The 13,561-nt window shown below is 39.0% G+C and overlaps 1 protein-coding gene across 1 annotated transcript in view; it reads left to right on the top strand.

Annotated features, from left to right (window-relative positions):
• dpm1 (dolichyl-phosphate mannosyltransferase subunit 1, catalytic) overlaps window positions 1-13,561 on the top strand; it is a 96,194-nt gene that overhangs the window by 29,632 nt on the left and 53,001 nt on the right. The window contains exons 3-4 of the mRNA XM_043710256.2: window positions 2,024-2,123; window positions 12,655-12,688. Coding sequence (XP_043566191.1) covers window positions 2,024-2,123; window positions 12,655-12,688 — 134 coding nt within the window. The remainder of the gene's footprint in view (window positions 1-2,023; window positions 2,124-12,654; window positions 12,689-13,561) is intronic.

The following is a 13,561-nucleotide window of genomic DNA, read 5'->3' as shown; positions in this document are numbered from 1 at the left end:
ATATATATATATATATATATATGCTAGTGGGGAATCTCAAACTATGGGACATAGAGTCATAGAGATGCACAGCACGGAAACAGATCCTTCGGTCCAACTTGTCCATGTCGACCAGATATCCCAACCTAATCTAGTCCCATTTGCCAGCACCTGGCTCATACCCCTCAAAACCCTTCCTATTCATATACCCATCCAGATGCCTTTTAAATGTTGCAAGTGTACCAGCCTCCTCCACTTCCTCATTGTAAAGGAATAAGGGACATCCATTTAAAAATGAGACAAAGCAATTTCTTCTCTTGGGGCAGTGAATGTCCTCATGGAAGTAAGATTGTTTAAGTTATTTAAAGAGAGAGATTTTTGAAAGCTGGAGTAGTTGATATTCTGAAAGCTGACAGGAAAGAGGAGTTGAGGCCTGAAACAGAGCAGACATGATCATGTGCATGTGTTCTAATCAACCTGTTGAGAGATGATATTACCTACATCTGAAGCAGGTGGGATATATACCTGAGTCTCCTGGTTCAAAGGCAGGTGAAATAACTTCTGTCAAACTGGTATCCCATCACAGAGTTCACCCTTCCACTTACAGGTGGAGAGTCCTTGACACTGATCCAGCTTTCTCAGTGAACAGGATGTCTGATAATCATGTTCTTATCTGTTAGCCAGTGATTCCTGATTGTGTCTGTTACTGTGGTCCAATCAGGGAATTCTTCCGTGAGGTCTACCTGGCTGACCTTGTTACAATCTCTACATCTTCACATCCCCACCCCGAGTCCAAAAATATAGGATTTAATTTTTAAATATAGTTCCTCCTGCAGCGTTTTAGCACCAGGTCAGGTTCTTCCAACTCTGATACAGGCAGAATGTAATGCACAGTAGCTTGCCTCTTGCGCCCGGAGCATCTCGGAAAAAATTCACTCTCTCTTCTCAAGGCAGTAAAGATGTCGTGGTGACGAAATCTGCCGTGTCCGTCTCCGATTCCAAGATAACTTCAACACTTGATGAAGAGGGAAAAACCTCAGGTTCTGGAACAGTCAGGAAGGCTGTTGAGGCACCAGCATGCTTTGCTCCCACACTGTTTGAGTGTGCACCTTTCATGTGACCCATGTGCATATGGGACAGCTGCACCTATCGAACTTTATACATCACTGGACCTGACTTGCGTTGACCATGCCTCTTACCCATTTGGGCCATTCCTGTGGTTCCTACACCAAACTTTTGAAATAAAACTGTCTCTCTAGCTTAGCAGAGTCTTGTGGCCATTGTGGGTAATCATAGCAAGCCGAAAGGTAATTAAAGATGGCTGATAAATACTGATTTAGTTAGCGTTGTTCATATATTCTATGAATGAATTATAGAAAATTAAATTTTGCATGTTGTCTGAATGGGATGGGCTTGATGGTGACCAGGTATTCATTTTATCTGAATGATAAATGTATGTGATGTTACATGAAAAATCCACATAATTTTCAATATTGGAATGTTATTTTTCAAAATAGAGTTCCATAAACACTCAGTGAATGTGAGTTTTTGAATGCTGAGTTGAAACAATCCATAAGGCAACTTGAAGCAGGTTTTGGGATGGTGGAGAAAGCTGAAGATTCATCAGCTGCACCAGAAATGTTGAAGGAGCTATTTTTAGTAATTTTTTGAGAAGTGGGTCTTTTTTCAAAGGTGGCCAGGGGAGGTATGGCCAAAACTATCTTTGTGGAAACCATAGAGCATTCTTGTTGAACCTGGTCCCACAAATCAAAGATGGAGAGTTAGAAAATTTGGACTGTTCTGCAGTTAATATGCTCTGATTGCTTCAGTCTGGTGGGGAAACAGCTATAGTCACCCTGCTCAGGCTCTGTTTAAAACTACAGCGAGGCCCCCAGTTAGGCAATCAAATCTTAACATGCATTTGTAAAGGGGAACCCCGCCAGATTTTTGCAATAGAAGAGATCACTGTTTTGTTTGATTAAAATGTGATTGTTTTGCCATGAAAACTTTGCATTTCAATAATATTTTCTGTTGTTGTTTGCAGTGGATTTGATTATGAAATTATAGTGATTGATGACGGAAGTCCTGATGGGACACTTGAGGTTGCCAAACAGTTGGAAATGATTTATGGATCTGATAAAATTGTAAGTATTTGGGCATTATCTGTACAGTAACTGTATATGCTCAGTCCTTTTCTTCAGGGAACTGGGTGGTCTGTTGGGTGGTGTAATCCTTTCACCTCTGGGACGTTTCTGAAATCACTGTAAATAAGATAAAATATGATCTCTGTGTGCCAGCTGCTAAAGATTCCAAGGGTACTGAGTTTGTGGCCAAAGTTGGTAGAACAGAACAGCCCATAATTTGGCACTGACTGGCAGTTTCACTGAGCGAGGCCATGAGGCTAGCTCTTATGGGAAATAGAAATGTTATACTGTAGCAGTAAGAACATAAGAATGTAAGGAATGAGGCAAGGCCACTCAGCTATTCAAGGTCATCAAGCTACTGGAGTTCCATCTAGTGTTTTGTGATATTGTAGTTACGCACTATCTGTAATTCCTTCTGAATTTGTCAACCTAAGACAGCCCTCCTATCATAATTTTGTCCGAGATTTAAACTATTTCACAATCACAACATATTTAGTTCTCTTTAGAGAGAATCAACAGTTTTATCATTTACTCTACAAAATTGCAGCTTTATCCGTGTTTCAATTCAACGTAAAAATTTTCTTCTAGCATTCAGACATGTCCACCTCAAATAAACCTGAATTCTATAATGAAAGTCTATATTCTACAGAAAGGGGAATTTGCATCCCAACCTGAAAATACAAAGGAAGACCTTTAGTGGAAGTTGTCAAAGCATATTAATTCTATCAGCATTAAGATCATTCGATTGTGCTGCTGTTCAACAAGATCACATTTTGTTCTTCTAAATTTCAGAGAAAATAGGCTACATTGCTCAGCACTTACCTTATGAGAGCCCTTTTATTCCAGGAACTAATCTAGTAAACCTTCATTCCACTGCCCTCGAGGGAAATAGATTCAGTCTTAAAAATGGACACCAAAGCTATGCAAAGTGCTATCGATCTGGTCTCCCCAAAGCCACAAATGTGTCAATGTTATTTATTCTTGTACTTCCACTTCCCAGTAACAAAGGCAAACATGCCATTTGCCTTCCTAATTAATTACTGTTCATGCATGCTAACCTTCTGTGTCTTTTGTGTGAACACACCTAATCCACTACCTACGAGGTATGAGTCAGGATTGTGTAGAATATTGTCCACTTGGCTGGATGAGTGCAGCTCCAACAACACTCAAGAAGCCTAATACAATCCATAACACAGCTGTGTTATGACACTGTGGTGTGATGCTGGAAATCAAGCCCTGCTATTCCTGTGGTCGTCACAACAATTCATGTTATCATAGGTTTCTAATTTACCTGTTTGGTAGACTCAGGTTAACAAACCATCAACCACCTATATGTACTTAACATGATTCTAACCCAGATAAACAACAGTGAACTATCTTTATGGATGGAGAGGTAAAATTACTGGGGAAACAGTTCAATGGGACTTGTCCTCAGGGTTTGGTGAAGGGTTCCTTTTTGTTTTCAAAGTCTTTTTATTTCTGAGCTTTTCTTTTGAGTTCTTTCACTTTTTTGAAAGAGAATTAGAGCAACTGGTTCACAAATTATAAAGTCTCTGGAAGGATAAAACAACTGGCTTTCTTTGCTTTCAGTTATTTCTCTGGATAGAGAGGGAGATACCACCACACTTGCAGAGGTCCATTGGTTTCTCACTATATTGTTCACACCTATAAGCTATTCCCATCTACCACCTTTAGCATTCACTCCCTGTACCATCAGTGCAATGGTAGTGAATGTATTATCTGATGTACTTCATCAATTCGTGAAGTCTCCTCAACAAGCACTTTCCAAACTCTTGAGGGCAAGGCAGCTGTTGTTTAACAAAGCCACCCTGTTAAGCTAAATCCTTCAGTGTCTCTTGTTTATGTTTTTACTCAATGATCCAGATACTGCCTTCGGTGAACCAGTTTTTCATGCTGATATGAGGTCGTGCTTTTGAGGAATGGTCCTGCAAAGATTTTTAGTCTTGATGTAAGAAATTGTTACATTTTTAAAATTTGAGGAATGAAGTGTGCAGTGAAGTATCAGACAATGCACAGTTATAGTGTCATAGAGATATACAGCACAGAAGCAGACCCTTCGGTCTAATCCATTCATGCCGAGCAGCTATCTAACCTAATCTAGTGCCATTTGCTAGTCCTTGACCCATATTTCTCTAAACTTGCTCAACTTCGGACTCCTTACAGACAAAACTGATAAAGCTGAATTGTGAATTACAGCAAGAAGATGGAGACTGAGCAATTTGATTAGTGCTGTGAATGCATTCAAACTGAAACTGCATTTGTGATCCTTCAAATTAAAAGAAATTGCTGCAACACTCTGAGTTCGGGAAAAGTACTAGAAAAAAAATCAAAGACAAAGTTGTTGTTCCATTTTAGGTCTGAGATGCGCAAGGAGACCTTGTAGAATCCCCATTATAGCATGCTCCGAAGAAATTGTCTGGGAAGTTGAATTTACTAATGGGTAATTCCTCTACGTATGGAACTGAAACCCTCTAGAAAACATTGCCCAACCTGAGGAAGTTAACAAAGGAATTTGACAGGCGAGTTCAGGAATGAACAGATTATTCTCTTTGTTTCAAATCCATTCCTTCAAGCAGACATCGGCTGGTTAACTACCGTCACATTTATAATTTACAAAGCAGTGGAAATGATATAGAGATATTTGCTGTGCAAAATTATATTCCGCTGAAAGCCAATTCAAGGGACATGATTTTTGGGTACTCCTAAAAAGAGAGAAATACCCATTCCTAGCAATCTGTAATTTTAAAGTGAAAGCTTACTTTGATTTCATGTACCTCTGTGGAGACAGCATTTTTCAATAGAACATAATCCAGTCCAAATACTGTGACCTCCTCAGATGCCCATGTGATGGACTCCGTACCACTGGTATCCTGAAATGGCAAACTAGACTTCAAGGGACTGGCAGATAATATGCAGATAATAGGTGTCACACCGAGTCTTGAGTAGAGGGCAAAATGAATAATTTTGGTTTTAGATTTATATAGCATGCAAAATAAACCATTCAGTATTTTCTTCAGAGTAGATCGTATGTTGCACTTAATTTCAAAACGTGATCTTGTGCTTAAAATGTTGGACACTACTGTTCTAGCCCATTCACTTAGTCTGTTCTCAAAGTTCTCTTAAAATCTCTTTTCCCACTCTTCACAACTTGCGTTACCGATCTGTTTAGTGTCGTCAGCAAATCAGTTTCCAAATCAGTGAGCCATCATGAATCTATCACTTTTGTAGTACCCCACTATTAGCAGTCTGCCATGCTGAGAATAATCTGTTTATTTCTATTCTCTTCTATTCAGTAACTGGATGTCCATTTATATTTTCCCAAATTTGTCATTTTATTTTCTAACCTCGTGTGTGATACCTTATCAAGGCTTCTGAAAATCTAAATATACAAATTCACTGATTCTCCTTTTCTATGCTACAAGTAAAACTTTTAAAAAGAAAACTCCCAATTTTGTCAAACATGATTTCCCTTTCAGAAATTTGGTTGACTCTGCCCGATTGTGCTGTTCTAAAATTTTCCCTTATACTGATGTCAAGCTAACAGATCTGTAGTTCTTCACTTTCCTTCTTCCTCCCTTATTAAATAGTAGGGCTATACTTGTTACGTTCCAATCAGCAGGAACCTTTCGTGAATTTGTGATTACAAAAGCTAATCGTTAATGCATCCAGTATCTCTATTGCTACTTCCTTCAAAACTCTGGGATGAAGTTAATATGATCCAGGAGAATTATCAACCCTTAATCCAGCTAATTTTTCAAGTGATACTTTACTAACACTAGTTTATTTTAGGTCCTCCGTTAAGTGAGTCCCTTGGCTGCCTAGTGTTTGTGGGAAAATTTGTGTGATCTTTTGTGCAGTCAGTTGCAAAGTAACTGTTTAATTTCTCCACCGTTCCCTTGATCTCCCCCATAAATTCTCCTGTTCTCCCATCTGTATTGGGCCATTGAAAATACTTGCTAATCTTTTTCTCTTCCACATTTCAAAAGAAGTTCATTTTTGTGATCTGCGCTAACTTGCATTCATGTTCTCTTTCTCTTTTCCTTATTAGCTTCTTGTATGTCCTTTGCTGGATGCTACATCACTGTTTTGAAGAAACTGTATTGGACTAATAGAGTCATAACAGCATGGAAACAGACCCTTCGGTCCAACCAGTCCATACCAACCATAATCCTAAACTAAACTAGTCCCACCTGCCTGTGCTTGGCCCATAACACTCCAAGCATTTCTTCTTCACATCTTTATCTAAATGTCTTTTAAACATTGTAACTGTACCTGCATTTACCAGCTCCTCTGGAAGTTCATTCCACACACGAACCATCTGTGTTTAGAAAAAATACATTGCCCCTAATATCTTTTTTAAACCTTTCTCCTCTCACTTGAAAAATGTGCCCCTACTCTAGAAATCCCCCACCCTAGGGAAAACACACCTGCCACTCACCTTTATCTATATCTCTCATTATTTTATAAATCTCTGAAAGGTCACCTATCAATCTTCTGTGTTCCAGTGAAAAAAAGTCCCAGCCTATTCAACCTCTCCTTATAACTCTAAATCTCCAGTCCTGACAACATCCTGGTAAATCTCTTTTGAACCCTATCCAGCTGAATAATATCCTTCTTCTAACAGGGAGATCATAACTGAATACAGATCTGAGGATGGGTCACTCGACCTGAATGTTAACTCGGATTTCTGTCCACAGATGCTGCCAGAGCTGTTGAGCTTTTTCAGCAATTTCTGTTTTTGTTTGCGATTTCCATCATCCGCAGTTCTTTTGGTTTTTATGCAACATTTGATTAATCCTTTCTGAGCATTCTAAAACTTAAACATGTACCTAATTTGTGGGTTGACTTTTTCAGTTGTGATTAAAATGCATTACAGAAAGAATGTATAAAATTCTCTGAATAGTATCTAGCTTAAGTTACTCCTGATATTGGAGTACTGAATCTTGAACACAGATTTGCGAGAGAGAGAAAATAATTCTCTTTTTCTTTGTGTTCTCTTCTTTTGACCTTGATGGTCTACATATGAGAGGTGCAAAACTGCATTTTTGAAACAGGATTTTTGAGTAAGTGGGAGAAAGATTGCCAGGATAATAGTAAGGGACGTGGAAGAGAGGAAAAAATCAGAACCACTATGACTTTATTGAATGACTAAGCAGGCTTGAAGGGTGAGTGGCCTACTCTTAATTAGTTTGTTCATACATAGAATCAGTGGAGTTCTCGATTCATGTTTATTTGCCATTTCCCCATGACATTGCATTTCATCATCAATATTTATATTTTACCTTGGCAAAGCAATAGCTGATGAAGCACAGTATTTCCACAAGAAGAGTTGATGAGACATTGTGCACTGCCAGCTAGGAGAACAAGAGGACACTCTTTGTAAAATTGAGGCAACAGTGTTGGAATTCCATCTTTTGTCTCAATTTTCTTCGAAGTCTGGGTTGCTGCTGGGACTAGGCCATGATGAAGTTAGCCCAGCAAAAAAAAGTGTTCCTCCCTTTTTAAACTGAATTCTGGAGTCCCTAAAAATGAAATAAATCATTCCGGGGGCATGAATAGCTCATAAGGTCTGTGATGTCTGTCCTTCTACAAAATGCTTCCCTCAGTTATGTCCACATTTTTACAATTTAATTAAATGTCCTGCATCAGATCTTTATTTAAACCAGCCTTTCTTTTGAAATCAGTCATTTTATTTGTCTATAGCGCCGTTCTACATAACTGCAATTATGTGTATTTTACAGGTGTACCTTGATCTCATCGGCCATTTATAGATCAGCTTTCTCAAAAGCGAGACAAACCTAAGTGTAGGTTTTCTCTTTCTCCTTGGGCTCTTGAACACATGGCATTCTTGTAAATGTGGAACGTTTATTTTTCTATTTTTAAGAAAAACTGAATAACTCAAAGAGAAACCATCGAGGGCAGGGAAGAGGAGGCTGGAATTGTTTGCTGTGCTAACCAATTCTTAAAAATCTTCTGTACTTATTCATGGATATGATTATCCAAATCTGTTCTACTGTTATCCTTAACAATTAGTGAATCTAAAACGATGAAAGCTTTGTTGGGAAACAGAGAATAAGAAAAAAAGATGCTGGAGAGAGCAAATGAAAGAAATTGTTACAGGCAAAAGCCAGGTTGATAGTTGTGAGGTGATGTGAAGCAGGAGCCCTCTTGTCCCACAATGGTAACTTAAACAAAACCTTAAAACAGCAAGTGAATTTCCAGCTCACGTTGCCATCCACCACTCCAAATCTACCTGAAGCCAGCGCCAGGGCCAGGTATTGTTTCAAGTGATCCTGTAAACACTCTGGATTCATTAAAATCGAAATGCTTTATTTTTATAAAGTAGAATTCCAGTCATTAAAATGCTCTGTACTTTTTTCAAATTCTAACATTGCTGTGTTAACATTCTCATCTGAGCAGGAGAGATGGTCACGAGCAAAAAGGAGGAGAATTCTGTAAATTCTGTAAAGAAACGTAGATTGACTTTCATACTGTCCATTCAGACTCCATAGCATTCCCCTGCTGAATGATATTCTGCTGGCTAGCTACTACTTTCTACAAAATTATGGGAGGCAAAGATAGGGTTGATAGTCACAAGCATTTTCCCAGAGTTGAGGTTTCAATTACAAGGGGACACAGATTCAAGGTGAGAGAGGGGGGGAAACGTTTAAGGGAGATTTGCGAGGGAAGTCCTTCTCAGAGTGGTACCAGCCTGGAATGCACCGACAGAAGAGATGGCAGAAGCAGGCACATTGGCAACATTTAAGAACAACAACAATGTCTACACTGGAGTCAGAAGTTAAAAAAATTCCCAGGTCTTTTCTGTGAAGAAGTAATGATTTGACTTCTCTCTCGTCCTCCGCCAACAGGACTCTAAAGAGGAAGAACTGTTTTTTTTAAATTTCCTGTAATGTGAGGCTCCCAAGCAGGGCCAGTATTTGTTATCTAATTATAACTGCCTCGATGAAGCCTCATTTTTGAAATGTTGTAGTCTCAGACAAACATATCCACAGTATTATTAGGAAGGGTATCCCAAGGTTTTGACCCAGCAACAATGAAGGAACGAATAAAGAACAAAAGAGAAGCACAGGAACAGGTCCTTTGGCTCTTCAAGCCTGTGCTGATCATCATGCCCTTACTAAACTAAAAAACAAACCCTGTGCCCTTATTTGATCCAAATTCCTGTATTCCCTCCCTATTCATGTAACCATCCAGATGCTTCTTAAATGTTGCCAATGTGCCTGCTTCCGCCATCACTTCCCTCGCAAATCTCCCTTAAACGTTTCCCCCCTCTCTCACCTGAATCTGTGCCCCCTTGTAATTGAAACCTCAACTCTGGGAAAATGCTTTTGACTATCAACCCTATCTATGCCTCCCATAATTTTGTAGACCTCTATCAGGTCTCGTCTCAGTCGTTGTCTTTCTAGTGAAAACCATTCTAGTCTTTTTAACCTTTCCTCGATGCACTCAAGACCAGGCATCTTGGTGAACCTTCTCTGCACACTGTTCAAAGCTTCTACGTCCTCCTGGTAATGTGGCAACCAAAAATGCACACAGTACTCCTAACAAGTGTTTTATATAACTGCAATATGTTTTGCCATGACTTGTACTCCATGCCCTGACCAATGAAGGCAAGCCTGCCGTATGCCTTCTTAATCACCTTGGCCAGCTGTGTTGCCACTTTTAGGGAACTGTGAACCTGCTCATCCAGATCCATCTGTATGTTAATGTTTTTATACTGCCATTTACAGTATAATTACACCTAAATTTGATCCCCAAAATGCATCACCTTGCATTTGTCTGGATTAAACGCCACCTGCCATTTCTGTGCCCAAGTTACCAATCTGTTTATATCCTGTTGTATCCCTTCACAATCGTCGGTACTACCAGCAACTCCACCAGTTTTCATGCCATCTGCAAGTCAGACCATCCACATTATCGTCCAGATCATTGATACATACTACAGACATCAGAGGACCTAAAATTGGTCGTGGTGGAACACTTCTAGTTATTGGTCTCCCTTCTGAAAAACCTGTAGTTCCAAGTCAGGATAGTGTGTTATTTGGAGGGAAATCTTTAAGTGGTGATGTTCTCATGTAGCTGCCACCTTTTATCCTTGATAGAGGTTGCAGGTTTGGAAGGTGCTGAGGAAGGAGCTTTTGCTAATATTGTGCATTGGTGATGCAGGGACTAAATCAAGTGGGCAACTTTGTCCTCGATTGTATTGAGTTTCTTAAGTATTGTGGGAACCCTACTAATCAGGCAAGTGGTGAGTATTCCATCGTCATGTCTTTGGGATATAGGAGGTGACTTACCCTAGAGTTCTCAGCCTCTGCTGCTCATGTAGCCACAGTTTACTCCCCTGTCCTGTTTGGCCCCTAATCTATCACTCGGAGATTGCTTGCAAGGCAGTCAGATTTGCTTCCACTGCTTGTGGGGACCTGGAGGCCTGTTAAAGGTCCTGATTCGCTTTCTCTAATTGAACTTAAGTTGCCCTTAATGATACAGCTCAATGATCCACTGCATTTGGGCAATGGCCCTATCATCCTCCTCATTGTGGGAGTGGGATGAAGCTAGGAAGCCAGAATGTCAGCCAGCAGTGTTTAATGCTTGTCTGTCTCTGATCTCAACTGTGAGGTCCAGAATGTAAGTCCCTTGCTTTTGTTGAGGGATACTGAGAGCAGAAAAGGTGAAGATATAGGGTCTTTTTCCAATCACGAGGTAAGCAGGAGAGATGGCTCTGGAATTGAAAGGGAAACCGAATTAGAAGAAATAATAGAATCATGGAATTAAGAGAAATATACACTAAAGGTACAGAAAGCCTGTGGAAGGAAGAGATGATCGATCCTGTTGAGGATAATATGGACAAGGACTCCTTTTGAGATAATCTGAGACACTGGCACACATTCTATGGCAAAGAGTTGGATTTGTCTTTTTGTCTGTGTTTATATTGTCTCTAAGAGATTTGACTACTAAAAGAAAGATTGTGGAAGGATGGTACAATTATTTTAGTCTGGATGAAGTTAATGGAAATAGTCTCTTTGTATACGTTTGTGTGTTCATGCTCCACTCCTGGTTTGAACATACTGCATTAGTGGAAGTACCATTGTTTGGATTGAGATGATAAATCAAGGCCCGATCTGCCTGTTTCAGTGATCTAGCCCATGATTAAAGATTCTCAAGCACTATTTAAAGAAGATCGGAATATTTTTCCATGCCTTGCTAACATTTTCCCTCTGATAAAATCACCAGAAATAGATCTGACCTGGAGCTTCATTTCAGTTTTGTTTGTGGGATTTTAGTGCTGCTACATTTTTCATCATCTTAGTCAAAAAATAGAAAATAATTATTAGAAAATAATTGTCATAATTGAAACATCTGAGACAAAAGATGTTGTCAGATGTAATGTAAAAGCAGGCTTGTTTCCAGTTTTAAAAAGCTTATTCCTTTTAAGCTACGTAAACCTTTTAGTAATACTAAATACCTTTGTACAAAGATTTGTAAAAATGAAAAGATGCAAGTTTTAAGTTCCAATTTATTTTGGCTTTGGCCTCAAATACCCACTTGGTAATCAGATGAACAGTAAAGACTTCTCATGTTATGTGCAGGATCATTACAAAAGGAAATGCATTTATCCGAATAATTGAGGTGACTAAGGAAAGTACTATTTATTTTCCAGAAAATAAGTTTTATTTTAGAAAGCATTTCTTCTGTCTTGGGCTTATCTGTTACAGATGTCTTTCCAAATTGTTTGAATGGAGGTATGAATTCCAACTTCCAAACCACAGAAATCCCCTCTCATTGGTTACATTGTTGTGATCAGTTTGATCAGTGCCACAGAAGATCTGACAGTAATGACAATAATCACAGAATCCATACAGTGTGGAAAGAGGCCATTTGGCCCATCGAGTCTGCATCAACCCTCTGAAAAGCATCTTACGCAGACCCACTCCCCCACCCGATTCTCATAGCCCTGCATTTACCATGCTAATCCACCTAGCATGCATATGCTGGGACACTGGGGCAATGGAGCATTGCCAATCCATCTAACCTGCACATCTTTGGATTGTGAAAGGAAACCAGAACACCCAGCAGAAGCCCACACAGCCACTGAGAATGTGCAGACTCCACACAGACAGTCACCCAAGGCTGGAATTGAACCCGGATCTCTGGCACTGTGCGACAGCAGCATTGTGATGCCACAGTGCAGCCCCGAACAGTTGACAGTAGTTCCATGTTCAGTACTTTGTTTGTTTGCTCTTGATTTACCATTTCACCTTTTACACCACTTGCTGTGTTCGCAGAAGTTTAGCCTTAGGCAAGACCTTATTATTCCAATGACATTACCACCACCCCACCTTGTTATCATCTAAATGAGTGTAATCTCTGTATCACACAAAGTTGGTTAAGAACAATGCACTTGTCTGTAAACTCTGCCTTACTGTAACATGTGACTTTCTAGTTACATTCTTCGGAATTCTGTTGTAATTATTAGTTCATGTTTTCACAGCTGCTGAGACCTCGAGCAAAGAAGCTGGGATTAGGTAAGAATTACATTGTCCTCTCTATGAACACTTAAGATATTTTCATTGCAGTTTATCTTTTAAGTTACTTGATTTGTATCTTAATTATTTATCATCTATAATGAAAGCAATTAATAAAATGTTCTGATCATTTCTAAAGTTCGAAGTGGATCAAAGCTACAGCATTGTAGAATTGTTCAGATCGTTTGTGCAAGGCTTAATGGTCTTGTTTGGCAACTTGAAGTGTTAGTAACATTACTGAACTAGAAATCTACATTAATAATCTAGAAAACTATATGATTTTCTTCGTTTAAAAAAATGACTCATAGTATCTTTTCTATCTGGCTTATATGTGACAACTGACCTCTGAAGTGACCTAGCAAACTTGTCAACTAGGGATGACCAATAAATGCTACTGGTTAAAGGTTTGTGTAATAAAGCCTTTGCAAACCTAAATATCTGCATTAATAGTGAATTGATGCTAATGATTTAACTATTAGGGATGAACATTTGTCTTTTTTAATTCACTAAGACACTGTGTTCATCAATAGTACAATAATAAATTACTTCAAAGACTCTTAGAAATGCATGTTAGAATCTGAAAATTTTTGATTTTGGTTGCTTATTGTGACAACAGGTCCCACATCTGTGTAAAATTCTGAATTCTGCCAATTTAAATATTTTATTTATATGCACATTTGAATTTAATTGTCTGAGCCTCAAACTAAACAATCAAATCAGCTGAGTTTGATGTTTCTGCCTGTCTCACTCTGGAATCCAGGCTGGCTTAAAAAAGACACTTCATTCCTTTTCTTTCTTTCACTTATCACATTCACTTTTACACAAATTGCAACCTTGAACATTTTATTTTTCTGTTATCTTTGGCTGCCTCTC

The sequence above is a fragment of the Chiloscyllium plagiosum genome, unplaced genomic scaffold, assembly GCF_037043375.1.
Source record: "Chiloscyllium plagiosum isolate Xiang-an unplaced genomic scaffold, Cpla_swu_hap1 HiC_scaffold_15, whole genome shotgun sequence".
NCBI lineage: Eukaryota > Metazoa > Chordata > Chondrichthyes > Orectolobiformes > Hemiscylliidae > Chiloscyllium > Chiloscyllium plagiosum.
The sequence above is the reverse complement of the archived record's forward strand: the minus strand, read 5'-3'. Positions and strand labels throughout refer to the sequence as shown.